The 19,504-nt window shown below is 44.2% G+C and overlaps 1 protein-coding gene across 1 annotated transcript in view; it reads left to right on the plus strand.

The window, feature by feature from the left end:
- The window catches only part of GRM7 (glutamate metabotropic receptor 7), a 763,759-nt gene that overhangs the window by 247,573 nt on the left and 496,682 nt on the right, over window positions 1-19,504 (plus strand). Inside the window, exon 2 of the mRNA XM_062200062.1 lies at window positions 18,200-18,416. Coding sequence (XP_062056046.1) covers window positions 18,200-18,416 — 217 coding nt within the window. The remainder of the gene's footprint in view (window positions 1-18,199; window positions 18,417-19,504) is intronic.

The following is a 19,504-nucleotide window of genomic DNA, read 5'->3' on the forward strand; positions in this document are numbered from 1 at the left end:
TCTGTTTACTTCATCTGCTTGCCACATCCTGGCTAGAAGTCAAGTGGTGTTTTAGCTACTCCTCTCAAGGCAGGTAAGTTTCTCCCTGTTCCTGAGAAGAGCCCAATCTTCATTTCTCCCTGCACTGATCTGATTTGGGGAAAGGTCTTCCTTTGTTCCTCTGCTGGAGGAAATCTCCCTCCCTCCACGCTGTTAGTTTGAATAATGCTCATGGCCACATCCTTCCCAAAAGCCCAGCTTCGGCTGCTGGTTCTCCTTTTCAGTGACCTGTCAGTATGTTATCTAAACAAGTGCCCTCCTGCAAGTGATTTCTGGAAAACAGTAAGCAAGCAGATTAGGATAAGTACTGTGGGGAGCTACAGCATTGTGGGTCACATATTCTTTGTAAAAACTACATGTTATCATCCCTTTCCGCATCTGCTGAGTAGCAGTGCACAAACGCACTCGAAGAATTGTTTATGCCTTTTCTAAATGCTGTCTGTGTGCCTCTAAAAAGTATAGCACTGGGCTATCATCAATTATCTGTGCTTAGAATTTTCAGATTAAAACAGCAGTATCTCTGGCCCTACACTAATCATGTGGCCTTGCATTATCTGTGTTAGATGGTGAGAGTTAATTCCCATGCAGGAATCTTTTTCTTCATTATTTATTTATTTGAAAAGTATAGTGACAGAAAGAGATACTTCTATATACTGGTTCAGTGCCTTCAACAGTCAGGGTTGGGCCAAGATGAAGCCAGGAGACAGGAACTCCATTCAAGACTGCCCAATGGATGGCAGGAACTTAAGTACTGGGCCATCATGGGATGATTCCCAGACACATTAGCAAGGACCTGGATAGGAAACCTAGCAGCTGGAACTTGATCAGGTGCTGTGGTATGAAATGCTGGCATTAGAAGCAGCGGCTTAACCCGCTGAACCACAACACCTGCCCCATCATGAGGGAATCTTACGGATGATCCTCTTTAAAGTGGCAAATAGATAATGCATGCATATTTTCTTTGAGACTTACAAAAAGTTAAGCATAGCTTTTCTAATTTTTATACAGAAACAGAGTAAATAAGGAACTTGGGCCCAGCAAACCTCTTTTTGAGAACGGAGATTGACAATGATTTAACATGACTTGGAACATCGACATCTGTGGTCTTCTGTAGGAAGACTGTATGTGTGCAGGGCTTGCCCTCACCCTTGAAAGTGGCTCCTGGATCATTAAGAACAATTGCATCATGTTCAGCACCCTTTCTGTGCAGTGTAATTTATTGTTAACTTTTTAAAGAGATTTATTTATTAAAATTAGGAGGAGAGAGCGAGCTTCCATCTGCTGGTTCACTCTCCAAATGGCTGCAGTACCTGTGGCTAGGGCCAGGGCAAAACTCTGGTGCTTCATCTGGGATTCCCACATGGACTCAGGGGCCATCCTCCACAGCTTTTCCAGGCCATTAGCGGGCAGCAGGATTGGAAGCAGAGCATCTGGGACTTGAACCAGCAACCTTAAGGGATGCCATTGCTGCAGATGGCAGCGTAACTCACTACGCCACATCACCAGCCCCCTAACTTTTTGAAATTGGAATCCATACAAGATAGTTTACTAGAAAACTCAGTATGCTATAACTCCATTTTCAACCATCTTGAATGATCAAGATTTTTTATTATGGCAGACTGTCCTTAAAAAATCAGCGAAAGTTGAGTGAGACGATCAATTGGCTTTAATCCCATTCCCTCCTGGCAGCGTCCACATGGAGGGCAGCAAACCATGGCTGCCATGGTGTCCTGCGTTCCATTGCGAGACTGGATGATGGTGGTAGCTGGAAACAGCAAGTGATCTGACAATTTGGAAAAGCCATTGAGTAGGAAGCCAAGTGCGGGAAGTACACAGAGTGTACAACCAAACACGGTTCCTTTCCTGGTTTTCATTTGTGGCCATGGCGTTCTGATGGCCGTTTTTCTTTAGCCCAGAGCCCCGTCCTCCATGTCCCCAGTTGGGGCAGTTTTTCTCACCTCCTAGTCTGCAATCCACAGATGACATTGTGTATTCCTGAGAGAGAATTTTGTGCTTGACCACTGGGGAGCAGTCTACCAACCTCTCTCTAGTGGACAAGACCAGAGATGCTGCTTAGCATCCTACACTACCCTGTATGGTCCCAGTGCCCCCAGCTGCAAAGCGGGACCTGGCCCCAGGTGTCCATTGTCCTGGTCTGAGAAAAACCTGTGCTCCAGAGAGCTGACATTGGGGCTGCTACCAGAAGACATCATGAGTAAGCTGCTAGTGTCTGTTAAAAAATAGCTACAATGTGTCCTGAGCCTGTGCAGGCTGAGAGAGTTTGAGGATCATGTGTAATTAATGTGAGAGATGTTGGAAGAAACCTGCTTGCTGAGTTTCTGTTTCTCGGTATCTTTAGGGAACGATCCTAGGTAATGAACTTGAGGCAGTTCTTAGGCACTGAACCGTTCATAGACCCTGAGAGGTCATCACAGACATTTCCCAATTTGCTTCTTCATACCCGTCTGGTGAACTGTATGTCAATGGTTTCTGTTCACCTCATTGGAGGGGAAGGCCTCTGTTGTATCATTATCTGCAGGGGGTATGGGAGGATGGATTATTCTAGAAAGGTCATTTACATCAGCTCCCCCTCCTCACACAGCCCTTCATTCCCTTCTCAGTAGGATGCCTGTCTAACAAATTGACACTCTTGTTTATGGCATCAGTAATCACCCTAGGCTCTTGTCATGAGTTGCCAAGGCTATGGAAGCTTCTTGATTTCGCCAACTCCGATCTTATTTAGACAAGGTCATAGTCAAAGTGGAAGTTCTCTCCTCCTTTCAGAGAAAGGTACTTCCTTCTTTGATGGCCTGTTCTTTCCACTGGGATCCTACTCACAGAGATCTTTAATTAGGTTGGTTGGTTGTCTTTTTTTTTTTTTTTCCCAGAATGTCTTGGCTTTCCATGCCTAAAATACTCTCAAGGGCTCTTCAGCCAGATCTGAAATGCCTTAAGGGCTGATTCTGAGGCCAGAGTGCTGTTTAAGACATCTGCCATTCTATGAGTCTGCTGTGCATCCCGTTGCGCATGTTGGATTGCTCTCTCCTTCTTCATTCTGCCAGTTAGTATTAGCAGACACAAGTCTTGTTTGTGTGATCCCTTTGACTCTTAGACCCATCAGAGTCATCAATTGTGAACTGAGATTGATCACTTGGACTAGTGAGATGGCATTGGTACATGCTACCTTGATGGGATTGAATTGGAATCCCGTGGCACGTTTCTAACTCTGCCATTTGGGGCAAGTCTGATTGAGCATGTCCCAAATTGTATATCTGCTCCCCCTCTTATTCCCACTCTTATATTGAACAGGGATCACTTTTCAATTAAATTTAAACACCTAAGAATAGTTGTGTGTTAATTAAAGAGTTCAACCAATAGTATTAAGTAGAGCAAAAAAAAAAAACTAAATGGGATAAAGTATTAAGTTGTTCATCAACATCACAATTTTTTGAAGTATCCTCATAAGGATGGATAAAACATGCATATGATAATGTTTGTACCTTTTATTCGTTGTTGTAAAACTTCATGGACAACGTGACTTGAAATGTGATGGTTTTATTGCTCTTCTGTTCCATTTGCTTTTTCCTTGTAAATTCCTTTACTCATGTGTAAGGTACAGCATGTCGTGATCCCTGGTCTGAATGAAGACTTGCAAAGCAATCCCAACCCTTAACAGCTAGCATTCTTTGAATCGTGTGCTATAACGAACGGGACTTGTAGTCCAATTGTGGAACTCTTTGTGTCTCAAGAAAATGATTAATCCCACTCATAGTTTTGAATCTATTTGTTACTATCCAGTTGAGGAAATGAAAGAACATTAGTTGTGATACTTGGCACCTCTGTCATACTTTTAAGTTGTGTGAAACTCCAGATATTAAAGTGATTTAAAATTGTTAGCCATTGCTTAGTACTTGAGAATAAACTGAGTACCAAAAGTCTGAAGTGCTGCTCGACCAGAGATGGAGTCTGAGGAAGATGTAAATACAAACCCGAGAGAGATAGGCTTCCAAGAATGAATGTGAAAGGGTTATGTGATAATGTTCCCGTTGTGAGGGGATCCATATCACTAAAGCTTAATAAGAACTAGGAGAGAAATGACTGCTAACTGTGAGCTTAAAAGGACCCCACTGGGAGTTCATTAATATCTCAACAGGTGCCCAGAGGCAGTATTTTAATTGTACATGGTACTTGGAAAAATTGCCTTTGTGGAAGGTGCCCATTGAAACAAGTGTTGGTCCCTCGCTACACAAGTCCCCCAGGGGTAACCTTGACCTTGTCCTAGGCTGTGCCCTTACAAAGAGGAAGAGCAGACTAGAGATGGAGGCCAGTGTGTGTGAAAGCAGTGTCAGCCCTTTCCATTGCTTCTAAGTGGATGGCTCCTTCATTTGTGTGAATATTCAGGTGTTCACTGTGATGACAATTAAAATTGTCTTGGAGTGGTGGTGGCCGTTCAGATTTCTAAGATCATTTTTTAAATGAAGAATACATCGGTTTCAGGGGTGTGGATGGTAAATGATGCTGATCTCTTAGCTGCATAGTGGTTGCCTGTGTAGTAACTATGGGATAAAATGTATTTCAGAGGCACACAGTCCTGTGAGCAAGTGTTCAGAGGTGAAAGTGCGTCACACACTCATGGTTCATTTTGTGTGTATTAGAAATGACATAGAATTATTTTCTCTAGATTTGTTTAAAATACGCCTTTATTTGTCCTTTTTGTCTCTTAGGATGTGGCGGTAGCAAGGTTAATGTAAGGTAAACGCGTTTGGTTAGAACCAAGCACCCAGGACCCCAGATGCTGTATTTTCTGCTTGCATCTGACAGTCTGCTTCCTCAGGGGAGAGGAGACAAAGAGAAACAGGGAGAATCGGCCTCACTAAAATGACAAATCCTTGGGGCATGTGTTGCGGTGCAGCCAGTTACACTGCCGCCTTCAATGCCAACATCACATATGGACGCTGGTTCTAGTCCTGGCTACTCCACTTCTGATTCAGCTCCCTGCTAATGCAACTGGAAAAGCAGCAGAAGATGGCCCCAGCCCTTGGGTCCCTGCACCCATGTGGGAGGCCTGGAGGAAGCTCCTGGCTTTGGCCTGACACTGTGCTAGCCACTGCAGCCATTTGAGGAGTGAACCAGTTGATGGAAGATCTCTCTCTCTCTCCTTCTATAACTCTGCCTTTTAAAGAAGTAAATAAAAATCTTTGGGGAAAAAATGACAAATCCTCATTGATGGTTCAGGGCTAGACTGAACCAAAGGTACCAGGTGGCATAGAGTTTTGAGGGTCCAGGATTTTCCTTTTTAAGATTTTATTTATTTGAGAGGCAGAATTACAGACAGGGAGAGAGGTGTTTCATCCGCTGGTTCACTCCCCACATGGCCACAACAGGTGGAGCTGAGCCTATCTAAAGGCAGGAGCAAGGAGCTTTACCTGGGTTTCCATGTGGGTGCGGGGCCCCAGCACCTGGGCCATCTTCCACTGCCTTCCCAGGCCATAGCAGAGAGCTGGATCGGAAGAGGAGCAATGGAGGCTTAGCCCACTGTCACAGTGCCGGCCCCAAGGCTCCAGTTTTAAAAGGACCAAGGAGATGGGTAGGCTGCTCAGTGACTTACTTTGCCGGTGAAGGATTCTTCAGATACCAGACTCACTTATCCTATATTCCAGGGATGAAGAAAGAAATCCCAAGAGAACTGGACAAAGGACAAGGAACAGCGCTCACGGTGCTCAGCCTGAGGCTCTCCTCACAGACCCACCCTAGGGCAGGGCTGGTTCAGAGTGATGAGGACGCACCAGGAGTCTCTGGCCTCTTACAGTCATTCATCCATCCATCCATTCATTCATTCATTCATTTGCTGGTTTACTCATTGAGCAAAGACTAAGTCCCTCTTCTGTTCATGGTGGAGTGCTATCCAGGGGTGAATCAGTGAGGAATAAGGTCCATGCCCTCCGTGAGGTTAAATCCCTTCAAGGAAGGAAGGGAAGAAGATAATGATGTGGATGGTTGTTCTGTTAGCACGGTGAATCCTGTTACTTAACTGTGTCTCAGATGAATTCCTGAGTCAACCTTCCTTAGGCAAGTGCTAGGGAGCTAGGAATCTTGAAGACCTAGTTAGGACTAATGGATGCATGAATTGTAGCTTGCCTATTGATTTAGGCTTTGATTTGCTTATTTGCAAGGTAGAGTTAGGGAGAGACAGAAACAGAGTTCTTGGATCAACTGGTTCACTCTCCAAATGGCCACAATGCCAGAGGTAGACTAGGAGATTGCTAGGAGCCAGAACCCTTCTACGTGGCAGGGGGGCAGGGGCCCAAGCACTACAGCGCTTTCTGCTGCTTTCCCATGTGGATTAGCAGGGAGCTGGACTGGAAGTGGAGCAGGCGGGTCTTGAACCAGTGCTCATAAGGGAGGCAGGCAGTGCAGGCGGCAGCTTAGCCCACTGCACCACTGCACCACAGCTCTGCCTCCTGAGTGGAGTATAATATAACTCCTAATTACTCTCTCAGTCTACCAAAATAATTCAAATACCTCAGTCATTCTATTGGCAAATAGGAATATTGGGATCCCAAAGCCGTTTAGAAACGTATCTATTATCTGAGTTACTCACATGTCTGTTTAAAATTCTCTTGAAATTTGATTTTTCCTAGTGTTGTTTATTGTATATTTATAAAAACTTTTGGACTATAAATTTGTGTATATATTTTGATTCTGAAAACGACTGGACCTTTTTTCTGTCTTAAAAGTAATGTATGACTGGGAAATTGCTATCTCATGTGGGATGAAATAAGGTGGCTCTTATTGCCTCTTTTTGTTTTGAGATTTATTTTTTTTTTACTGGAAAGGCAGGGTTAGAGAAGGAGAGACAGAAATCTTCCATCTGCTCATTCAGTCCCCAGATGGCTGCAACAGGCAGGGCTGGGCCAGGGTGAAACTAAGAGCCAGTAGCTTCCTCCAGGTCTCCCGTGTGGGTTCAGGGGCTCAAGCACTTGCACCATCTTGCACTGCTTTCCTAGGCGCATTAGCAGGGAGATTTGCTGTCCAGCTTGCTACGTGAGTCGTGTGACTGTGTCTTGGGGGAGAGAACTGAGAACTTCTTTGCAGAAGACACCTGATGGGGGGAGGTCCTTTTTGGCTATTGGGAGACCCCCACAGAGAAGAGAAATGAATTTTATGTGTAACTATGGGAGGACGAAAACGCGTGGAAGACAGTGGAGATGCAGGAGTGCACTGTCCTGCGGTAGGAGTGGTGGCTGTTGAGGGGGAGCCAAGCATTGTTGCTATTGCAGGGGAGCAGGGTGAGCAGCAGGTAGGGGCGAGGCAAGGAGTTTCCATCTCTTCCATTTCCCTGGTTTGATCTTTCAGCCATGCTTCAAGTCCTAAGGAAATCTCAAAGAGCCACAAAAACTTGGCTTCTTTGATTAACAGAAATATGGGTAGATTTAAACCTATCCAGCTTGTCTCCAAAGAGCTGTTAGACTGCCCAACTTCTGTGATCTAATAAGGCTTCATGTAAACTCTCAGCCACCTGTATATGAACTAGGAAGTAGATCTCCACATTCCCGTAACAGAAGGGTGAAAGAGAGATGCACATTAATGTGCTTTTTTCTTGATGCTCCCTAAGAGCAAGTGGGAATGCCATACAGATTCCTATGGGAACAAATGGGTGCCCACTCTGCAGCGAGCCAAATTATTGTCAATTTTTGCAGACTGAGAAACAGGATCTTAGTAATGTACATTACTGGATTTAACTTGCTGAAAAAAAGAAACAGCAAATTTTTTAGGAAGAGTAATTTTTATATTCATTGTAAAAAGTTGATCTATTACATTTTATAATCCCCCTATTTATGTGAACATAATTTTATATAAAATGTATGAAACTGTTAATAGCTTTTGTTTCAGGATTTTGGGAAGACTGTTCATTGGACTGGAAAAAACAACAGCAAAATAGATTATAGATACATTAATGTGTTTGCTCTTAAAAACAATTATGTAAATACACAATAATGAAATCTCGGTGGCAACATGTACAATCAACATGACAGACCATACTTCTCACTGTGGAAAACAGGAAAGCTGTGAGGTAAAACGTGGAAATAATAAATCCTAAAAAAATGATTCTGCATGCAAAAATAACATGCATAATAATAATTACATATTCATCTTTTGTATTAAAATACATAAGCAAGTAACTATTTTATAAGTCTAGTGTTAGATTAGAAAAAAAACTTTGTGCCTAAATATATTTGAACAGAAATGGATTAGGTCATATGAATATATATAGTATGTGTGTTATGTTTGCAAATGACTATGGATTGAAAACATTCAGGTTAAAAGCTGAGTTTTCCTTTTTGGAAATTGTTAGCAATAAAGAATACAATTAATTCAGATAAGGACTACATTATTGGAAAACTAAATACATGAAAATTAAACAGTAAGCTGACTTTGCTGCTAAAAATTTTTGCAATCTGCATAGTTGCTCATAATACACATTTTAATGAACTTTTTGAAAACTCATATGCATGATTTTCAGGTTTTTTGGAAAAACTCACATTTGAACTCCATTTTATTTTTACTTGGAAGATTTACAGAGAGGAGAGACAAAGAGGGAGAGCTCTTCCATCTGCTGGTTCACTCCCCAGATGGCTGCAGTGTCCAGGACTGGGGGAGGCCGAAGCCTGGAGCCTCTTCGGGGTCTCCAACATGGGTGGCAGGGGCCCAAACACGTGGGCCATCTTCCACTGCTTTTTGCAGGCCATGAGCAGGAGTCGGATCAGCAGTGGAGCAGCTGGGACACAATGGGATGCTGGCATCGCAGGGTGCGGCTTTACTGGCTGTGCCACCACACTGGCATATTATTATTCATTATTACTCACCAACATAATAATATTCATTATTAAAATGCAAAGTGGCAGAGACAGTGTTAAATTCAGTGAAGGAGATCATGAAATGTACAGGAAACTAGTAACATTTTCCCAAGTTGGATTTTGTTAAATAGTTGCACTTATTTTCTATTAAAATCCCAAAAGACAGGAAAGGTATACATGGCATGCTTAGATAGCTTTAAGAAAGTAAATGACTAGGGCTGGCACTGTGGCGTAGTGGGCTAAGCTTCTAACCATGGCACCAGCATTCCATGTGGGCACTGGTTCGAGTCCCGGCTGCTCCACTTCCAATCCAGCTCTCTGCTGTGGCCTGGAAAGCAGTAGAAGACCCAACTGTTTCAGCCTCTGCACTCACGTGGAACACCCAAAAGAAGCTCCTGGCTCCAGGCTCCTGGCCCCTGGCTCCTGACTTCAGATAGTCTCAGATCTGGCTGTTGTGGCCTTTTGTGGCGTGAACCAGCGGATCCAAGACCTCCTTCTCTCTCCTCCTCTCTGTCGGTAACTCTGCCTCTCAAATAAAGAAAATCTTAAAAACAAATTTATTTTAAAAAGGACTGTTGTTAAGTGTGATAAAAAAATCACATTTGCTGTGTTGGTGTAGATACATAGTTATTTAAATTCCAAAGTGATTTGGCTGAGTGCAAGTGATCCCCAATTTTTAAAACCAGTGAATAAAATGGGGAAGAAGCCTTCAGATGTGAGCGTTCTTCCCTGTTTTCTCTTTATTGCATGGAACAACAGCGAAGTAGTGGGTCCTGCCGTGGCTGGAAAAGGATCCCAGCATGAAGAACGGAGTGACAGGTGACAGCACAGGGACTCAAAGACGAGCACAACACAGCAAGCTTGGTTTAATGAGTGCTTAACGTTCCCTACTGTTACAGAAGCCAAAAAGTCTCACGTGTTGAAGAAGGCACCAACTAAAACACAAAAAAACCCTAACGGAAAACTTGATTTCTGTAAAATGGAATACTGGATATGGAAGTAGAGATGGCAGGTGTAAAAATCCAGGCAGAGCTCTTTACTCTGAAGTCATGGGTGTGATGTGATGAAGTCTTTCCAAGGAAAGACACGTCAGTGACTCGTGAGCATCACCGAAGGTATCAAGGTGCTTCCATGGGCAGTGCCTCATCAGAGTGGAAGAAGCAAAGTCTCCCTGGCTTTGGCCTTGGCAATGATTTTTTAATATCACGCCGAAAGCCCAGGCTACAACAGCAAAAATAACAAATGGAGCGACATCAAATTTAACAGCCTCCATCCAGCTAAAGAAACAATCAATAAAGAAAAGAGGCACTCTTCATGATGGGAAAAATCATTGCACACTGTATCTGATAAAAGATTACTATTGCAACTATATAGGGAACTCACAGACCTGGACAGTGGAAAAACTGCCTGAAGCAAGAGTGAGTGAAGGAACCAGATACTGATTTAAAGAACACGTTCAGATGGCCACCAGGTATATAAAAATGTGCTCACATTACTAATTTTTTTTGATAGGCAGAGTTAGATACAGAAAGGTCTTCCTTCTGTTGGTTCACCCCGCAAATGGCCACTATAGCCTGCGCGCTGCACCGATCCAAAGCCAGGAGCCAGGTGCTTCCTCCTGGTCTTCCATGTGGGTGCAGGGCCCAAGCACTTGGGGTATCCCTCAAGGGCCACAGCAGAGAGCTGGACTGGAAGAGGAGCAACCGGGACAGGACCAGCACCCCAACCATGACTAGAACCTGGGGTGCCGGCGCCGCAGGCAGAGGATTAGCCCAGTGAGCCACAGTGCCGGCCCACATTACTAATTAGAAGGGAAATGCTAGTCAGAACTGAGATGGGATATCCCACGATGTCTGTGATGATGGCTACCGTAGCAAAGACTATAAGGGCAGGAGTTGTGCCCTTATTGGGACCCATCATTTCATGCCACAGTGCCTGGGTTTGAGGCAGGCCGCTCTTCGCATTGCAGCTCGCTGTGAACACATGCCCTGGGAGACAGCCGGCGATGCCTCAAGTACTTGGGTCCCTATAGTCGTTGTAGGAGAACGAAACTGAGTTCCAGGTTCCTTGACCCAGTCTTGGCTATTGTGGGCTTTTGGGACATGAACCAGCAGATGGGAAATCGAGTTATTTATCTTGGCCTTTCTTGTTAATAATAAAAAAAAATCTTAATAGACAAATAGTTAAAAAAGTAAAAAAATAAAAATAGAAGTAGTTTGGTGAGGGTGTGTAGAGAGGATCCTTCCTGAGTAGGTGTGAAATAGAAGATAAATTGTAATTTGTCCTCTAGATAAGAAGTAGGAAGAGTCAAGGTGTGTAGTAGGAACTCACAGGCCTGGATGTAGAGAAGAATGTGACGTGGTGAGTCATTCCCAGCAAGAAGGATGGTGTGGAGTCCGACGGTGACAGAGCAGGACATACAGGAAGGGAGGAAACCCGGAGCTGGGAGCTTCCTGTGAGTGGCGGTATGAGGAAGCAGGGTTGCCACACAGAATAGTCTCGGGTGGTGTAGACTGTGGGAGCTGCACCCAGATGGTGGCGTCGAAGTGGTTCCTGCCCCTTCGGCGCCTTTGTGCCTCCCTTGTTGGTAAAACCAGAAATCCAGAAGTGAGCCTGTGGTGACCTTGTGGACAGGGGAATGAGCTGCTACATTACAGCACTTAGTGTGGTGGCTCTCAGGTGGACAGCACGGGAATGCTGCTTCAGGCCATTTAGAATTCTTTTTACACAATTTGACTAAGATAAAGAGAACAGTCTCATGTATTTCATAGGTACAGTTCTAAGAATGTAACCATATTTCCATCTCTTCCCTCCACTCTCCTTCCCTCAATTCCCCTTCTCCTTCCTTATTTTTAAAATTTTTACAAAAACATAAGTTCAGTCCACTCGACAATCATGGGCCTAATTCACCACTAACTATAATACCCAACATGTTAAAAATAAAACCACAGTTCCACAAGAGTGTGAAGAGTATAAACAAGGGGTAAAAACAACAATCAAATCACAAGGATGTCCATTTCATTCCTATATATTTTTGTATTCTATAGTAATTACCACAAATCAGAGAAAACATGGTATTTGTCCTTTTGGGACTGGCTTATTTCACTAAACATAATGGTTTCCAATTTCATCCATTTTGTTGAAAATTAACAGATTTCATTTTTTGTGGCTGAGTAGTATTCCGTAGTGCCTGCATACCGCATTTTCTCTATCCCGTCTTCACTTGATGGGCACCTGGGTTGATTGCACATCTTAGCTGTTGTGAACTGAGCTCCAGCAAACATGGAGGTGCAGATAAATCTTGCACGTGCTGATTTCATTGTGTTTGGGTAAATCCCCCGGAGTGGGATGGCTGGATCATACGGGAGAACTGTTTGCAGATTTCTGAGATATCTCCATGCTGTCTGCCATGATGGTTGTACAAGTGTGTTAAGAACCTTTTCCCCCACATCCTCACTTGCGTTTATTATCTTTTGATTTTTGAATGACACCCATCCTATCGGTGACGAGGTGGTACTCAGGGTGGTTTTGGGGATTCTCGTGTTGTTCATTGGGTAGTTTGATTTCCTGAAGAAGTCCCTGTGTCCCCACTCAGAGTGAGCATGAACTGTAAGGAAGAGCTTTGAAGACACATGGCCTGGGTGGGGGGGACACAGTGATCCAGTCTTGACCTCAGAGCACTGTGCCAGACAGGGATGGAGTTAGACACAGAGCGGAGATTCAGGACAGAAGCTGCTTTCCAATTCTAAATGCCTCTCCCGGAACCTAAAGCAATGCACTGTAGGTCCTCCCTAACCCTTTAGAATTCACAAATTAAATTTCAAATGCTAAAAGTAATGTTCCATTCGCCCATACATCTTTACAGGGCAAGACATCCGGAATGCGTTGGTGGCTTTCAGTGTTCCCTGAGGATAAGGGACAGGAGTATTACTCACCGTCTCTAGTTTTTGTGAAAAGTCTAGCCGATGTAATTAGAAAAAAGACTCAATAAATGGCTTGCTTACTCGGAAATCTCAAGAAAATAAACTGGAAGCAATTAGAACTAATACGATTTTTAACAGGGGTATAAGTCGCACAGCAAATATATAAAAGTTAATAAATTCCTGTATGCTGGTAATAGATAGCAAAATGAACATTTTTTCTCACACATAATGAAATGGAAAATAACTATTATTTAGAAATAAAGTTAACAGTGAGCAAGGCCTACCTGTAGGCAATTAGAAAAGAATATGCAACTGAATCGATTGAAACAGACGTTGTCCCGTGGGAGCCGATGAAATGTTGTAAATAGGATTTCTCCCCACATTAATTTGTAGCTGTTATCTACTTTGCATAAAATTGTTCATGGGACTTTATTATGAACTTGGAAAAAAATTATTCAGAAGTTTCTGTGGCAAGCTTAACACATATAGTTGTGATAATTAAAAAAAAAAAAGCAGTTATGGAGAGGGACTGTGTTGATGGGAGCAAAGCTTTATGGCAGTCTAAGATTATGAGAGCAAATGAGTCGAACACTAGCCAGAGCCTCCAGAGAAGTGGCAGACTGCAAAGACTCAAGGATGTTTAAGGATACAGGACAGGAGAGGGCGTTTCCTGCAAGGCAAAGAATGGTTATTTAACAATTAATGCGGGGGCAAGGAGTGCACTGTTCTTTACATTGCAACCCCAAGTCAGTTCCCTGTGGAGGAAGGTTCATCTCCACTGCATGGGGAGCAGCCAGAGCATCGTGCTAGGGACACAGCCACGGATGTGTGCGCAGGTGTTCCTGGGCTCTGGTAGTGAAGACTGGAAAAATGCTACTGCATAGCACTGGAGATGAGGTTTATGCAGGTTAAATGTCCATACAGCAGAATCCTTTGCAACCATAATGGGGAGGGAGAGGGAGAAAAAGGAAGAGACTGTTTCTCTGTATATGTGAGAACACACACGGACGATAGAGAATGGTTTTAAAGGTCAGGCGTTAAGATTGCCTTACTGGGGGTGGGTGTTGTAGTGCTAGAGAGTAAGCCTTGGGATGCCTGCACCCTAGCTGAAATACCGCTGAGTCACAGCTGTCATTTTTCTGATCCAGCTTGCTGCTGACGCGTACCCAGGGAGACAGCAGGGGATAGATCTAAGGCCACATCCTCCCAGATGGGAGGCCCAGACTGAGTTCCAGGGTCCAGGTTTTACCCCGGCCAGACCCTGGCTGTTGGGGAAGTGGTGAATTAAACCAGCAGTTGGAAGCTCTGTATCTGTGCCTCTCTCTGTTACTCTGCCCTTCAAATAAATACTTTTTTAAAACTACCCTATTTTATTCTACATTTTTTGTGATTTCTATTTAGGTGATTTTCTAAGCAAAACTATAAACACATTCCATACAGAGGAGGTTATAATTGTTTTAATTCTGTCTGACTGTCATTATTAACAACATGACTCTATTAACTTCTTATGATGAGAAAAGAATAACAAAATATGAGACTTTAGTTGTACTATAATTATTAAAGATTATATATGTATACATTATTTTTTATGTTAATATGATATTAATACAAAGAGAACAGATCTAACGTAGGTCATAGATGCAGTTCTAAGGATATAATAATATTTTCCTTCCTCCCTTCTCCCTTCTATTTCTTTTCTTTGTTAGGTTTTGAGATAACATGTTTTTTTTTTAATTATGCAAAGAAGCCTCAGTAAGAGATGGAGTATGTTTTTTTAGCATTGAGTTGTTACTATGCTCGGTTGTCCTCACAAGATCAATTCTCCTTTTCCACAAGTGACTGGCAAGAGGGAAGGATTCCCATAGCAGAAGGAGAAATTATAGCTCAGGACCAAGGAGAGGGTGGAAATAAATCACTAACAGTGGCTAATACTCATTTGGTTGGTTGTACATGCCAGTGGTAACACACAGCGCAAAATAATTACTGTGTCAGAGGAAAGATGAGTTTGCAAACTAAATATAAAGTGAAAGGGCTTGGTAAATACCCAGCTTCTTACTGCAGATACTTTTAATCATTTCTGTCCTTCATCTTTGTTAATAGGAGGGGATGAAGCATCTTACAAAGCCTAATTTGAATCTCAGATTCTTGGTGTTTTGCGTTCTTTTTTCAAACAATCTGCAGTTACACGCATAATGTAGAAATAAGTGCTTGTGGACAGAGGGTGTGTGTATGATCCTAAAGAGAATTATGACTCCTAAGCTGGGAACTGATATTTATCTGCACTGGAAGGAGTGGACCACAGAGAGCGATCATTTTCTTTTCTTTTTTTTTTTTTTTTTATTTTTGACAGGCAGAGTGGACAGTGAGAGAGAGAGACAGAGAGAAAGGTCTTCCTTTTTGCCGTTGGTTCACCCTCCAATGGCCGCCGCGGTAGGCGCGCTGCGGCCGGCGCACCGCGCTGATCCGATGGCAGGAACCAGGTACTTATCCTGGTCTCCCATGGGGTGCAGGGCCCAAGGACTTGGGCCATCCTCCACTGCACTCCCTGGCCACAGCAGAGAGCTGGCCTGGAAGAGGGGCAACCGGGACAGGATCGGTGCCCCGACCGGGACTAGAACCCGGTGTGCCGGCGCCGCAAGGCGGAGGATTAGCCTACTGAGCCGCGGCGCCGGCCGAGAGCGATCATTTTCTGAGGGTGCGTCGTGATGAGGAGAGAAATCTGTTTTGCCATGGTTTTCGTTCCTAAAATTCACAGCACAGTTCAGAAACTCATTTGCATCGGGGAACTTGACAATGCTGGTGTTTTACCAAAGCTGCATAAATTCAACTGCAAGGAAAAGGCTGGATGTGTCTTTATTAGCAGCCTTTCAAAGCTAGGGAGGGGTTTGGGCAGGGCAGGCCGCTGTGCAATGCGTGAAGATTTTGTTTCCACAAGTGGTGAGGGATGGAAATATGTTGAAATGCTTGACTTCTCCCTCTGATTTCTTGTGAGAGGCCTCCCTCTCTTTCCATTTTTTTTTTCTTCCCAAAGCTTCTGTTCAGTTGATGTTTTCTTTACTTAAAACCTAAAAATCCAAACCATAACCGACACACGAATATGTCATTCTCTTGAGATGTTTGTAGAAGCTTTACATGGAAGGTTTGAATTGTAGGATAAGAGTAACCAGCCCCGTCACACAGTGGCTACATTGTCAGTTCTGTGTGCAGAGATCAGCCTGGACTGTGTCTCCTTTTCTTATACTTAGTATTCAAGTATTTGAGCAAGACTTTAGGAGGTGTTATCCTGAAGAGTTGAGGCTGGAGCCTTGCTCTGTGTTTTACAGCTGCTTTAAGACTGGAGGCCAGGTCATACTCTGCATCAAGCTTTTGGTTTTTATTTTGGTCAAACCTAGAGCAGAGGAGAAGAGCGTGTGTGTGTGTGTTGATTAGATAAGGCGGGGTACCCACAACTTGGAAACACTACTGGCTCTCACAATAAGGAGTTGAGTAACTAATAATAATAAGTAATAACTAATAATAATAATATCCTAAACAAGTGATAGGAATATGCCAAGTATTCCTGTGCCTGGGAACAAGTGGGGAATGATCCCATGGGTTGCAGACAACATAGGAAGTGAAATGCAGTGGAAAGAGTAACCTGATTGTTTATGATCATTGTGATCACCCCCGCCCCCATGTATGAAACGCCCCCACTGTTCCAGGAAGTACACTAGGCAGTGCACATTGCTTATCCCTGCCTCTCACACAGCCGTGAGGTCGTGGAAGTGAGATAACTTCACCAACATGAAGAGTAGTCCACCAAAATACCGTGATCTGAGTCTAGATCTTACCAGTAACAAACCCATCTTCTCTCTGGGCACTTCACTGCCCCTGCCACTGAGAGGTTGCTCAGGACGGACCTGCAGGGGGACTGTGCCTTTCTTAAACTGGCCTCGGGTTCTGATTAAGGGACAGAGAGCTGCCCCTAGTGGTCACAGTCCAGAACTGCAGCTTGGACAGTGGAGGCTCCTGTTGGAACAGGTTGGGTTTGACTACAATGCTAACCTGGGAGGTTTATGAGCAAATGTTCCTTAGGAGACAACCAGGCTAATACTGGATGCAATTTCGGGGCTCAGTGAGTCAACTTGAGTATACCTTGGACATGGGTTAACCAAGCTGAGCTGCTCCGCTTCCTATAAGCAAAGATCAAAACTCACTTTTAGACCCTTGAGCAATGGCTGTAATAGAGGAGGTGTGAACCCTGGGAGAGTTGGCAAGCAGTTTTGTCAGAAATGATTGCATGTGCACATGAGTTACACCACTGCTGGTCTGCAGCTTGCTGGAGTGAAGAGAAAGAACAGGTGCTGGGCTCTGCAGGAGGTCCTGAAGTCAGATCCCAGGGCAGTTTCCTCATCGGTGACTCCTTTCAAGGCTGCCCAGAGAGCATTCGTGATCCCAGGCAGATGGTTTTTGTAGCTTTTTTATTTTCTAGGTAGTTCGATTTTGTTAAAACATCTTGTCTTTCTAGGTAATTTGATAGTTAAAAACTCTTCAGATAGCTAAATCTCAAAGGATCCTTCAAAACAAATAAGGTACTCTTTTATGCACGTGACTGGGTTGTTGGCTGTGTCCTTCTGCGAGGCCCAAGGATAATCCTTACAGGCGTGAGTGTTAGAACTCTTCCGATGTCCAGTTCATCTGTCCTGGAGTCGAGGGTCAGTGTGCTGCAGGGTCCAGAAGCGGCTAAGAGGCACCTGTGGGATCTCCTGAGCGAGCACCACCAGCTGACTCCAGCACCCAAGGAGGGGTTGAGAGAGTTTTAAGGAAGCCCCTGCAAAGTGAAAGGGCTGTTGGGAGAGAATTTTGGAGGAAGGAAGCATCCTTCCTTCCCCGGGTCTTGGGGTGTTACCAAGATGCCTTGCAGTGGTCTTGAGAAGAATGAATTAGGTCGCACATGCAGCCTGCTTACATACTTGGTTGACATCAGTCAGTGTTAGATGGGTGATGCTGCTCTGGAGGGCTCACAAGCTGTGCCATCTAGACCACTCTATCTGGACACTCCAGTGAGGTTGTTGTGTTTTTTGCACGGAAATAAAGCTGTGATCCCCAATGTTTAGAAGAATGGTTATGACCTTTTTCTCCTACCTATCCTGACCTTAAAGTTGCCATGGCCACCTCCTTCCCCCTTAAGAAGAGGAAAAAATGAAGGCACAGAGCACGAGGCCAACGGTTTGATCCTACTGAGAAGAGGTGGTTGTCGTTAGGTGGTCTACAATTGTGTGACAAAGCTCTTGGGTCCTTTGCAGCTCTCAGCCTGTTCTGGGGAGACTATTGGGCATGTCAGCAAGCCCCTCGCATCCTTTAAGTGTGTGCTCACATGGTGCTTTCCTGTCTTTTCAGATCCCCCAGATCAGCTACGCATCCACGGCACCCGAGCTCAGTGACGACCGGCGCTACGACTTCTTCTCTCGTGTGGTCCCGCCCGATTCCTTCCAAGCCCAGGCCATGGTGGACATTGTGAAGGCCCTGGGCTGGAATTACGTGTCTACTCTTGCGTCTGAAGGAAGTTACGGAGAGAAAGGTGTGGAATCCTTCACTCAGATTTCCAAAGAGGCAGGTAGGAAGATCTTGCAATGCTTAAGTTTCACACGTCACATGTCTGCGTTGTGGGGTCCTCTTGAGAGCCGGATAAGTAAACACTGCAGATAATCACCCTGTCTCTACTCTGAGGTTCCCCAAGTCCTGTGAAGTCCATCTGTCACCTTGTATAGCACTTTGTGGTTTTTGGAGGGATTTTGCAAGGTGTGATGCTGAAGTCCTTTAAGTTGTATGACTGTAGATCCCAGCCTGTACGATGCAGCCTGAGACAATTTGGCTACATGTGCTTCCCCATGGTTGCTCTTCCTCTCTACCCCTCTTGGGAAGGGGGGTAATCGAAAATGGCACGAGCCCCATCACAGCGCTACTCAGATTGGAACATTGACAGTGCTACCTCGGAATGATCTGGCAAAAATAAAATTATCCAAGCAGTATAAAGTCTTTGGGCAAGTAGCCTTTCCAGCTTTCTGTTTTGAGAAAGGCAGTCATACTCAGTAGCACTAGCAGAAGATTGTTCAGGGCATTTATTTCTCATATTAGGGGTGCTGGATTGAGATGTTGGGCTTGCTCTTGTCCACGGGGCAGGTTATGTGAAATACCACAAAATCCTCACGCTTGGGAATCCTGAATAGTAGTACTCAGGTCTCAGGTTTTCCTGTGTGGAAATACTGAATAGACTATATTTGAATGTATAATATGCACACTTGGATTTTGCTGTACAATTCTTAGACTAAAATCAGCTGCTCAGTTCTGTTTATAGGAATTGAATCTAATTCAAACTGCTATTAATAAAAATAGGTGATTTTTCAAAACCAACCAACAAGTAAGGCAACAGACACAGAAGAACTTTGCATGAGCAAGCGTGGAAAACTTGAGTCTCCGAGGCCGTATCTGCACGTGGCAGTCAAAAGAAGGGAGTTTGAGCTTGTTTGCACATCCTGTGCTTATGATTCGGTTTGCTACATGAGCTGTAGTTTCAGAAATTCCTATTGTTCCAGGTCATTCTTAGGCTCTTCCTTCCCACTGAACGTTTCTTAACCTTCACATAACTGGAAAGAGACCTCATGGCAGTGGCTAACTTTCCTTCCCAGTGCTGCTTCTGGCCCT

The sequence above is a fragment of the Lepus europaeus genome, chromosome 9, assembly GCF_033115175.1.
Source record: "Lepus europaeus isolate LE1 chromosome 9, mLepTim1.pri, whole genome shotgun sequence".
Lineage (NCBI taxonomy): Eukaryota > Metazoa > Chordata > Mammalia > Lagomorpha > Leporidae > Lepus > Lepus europaeus.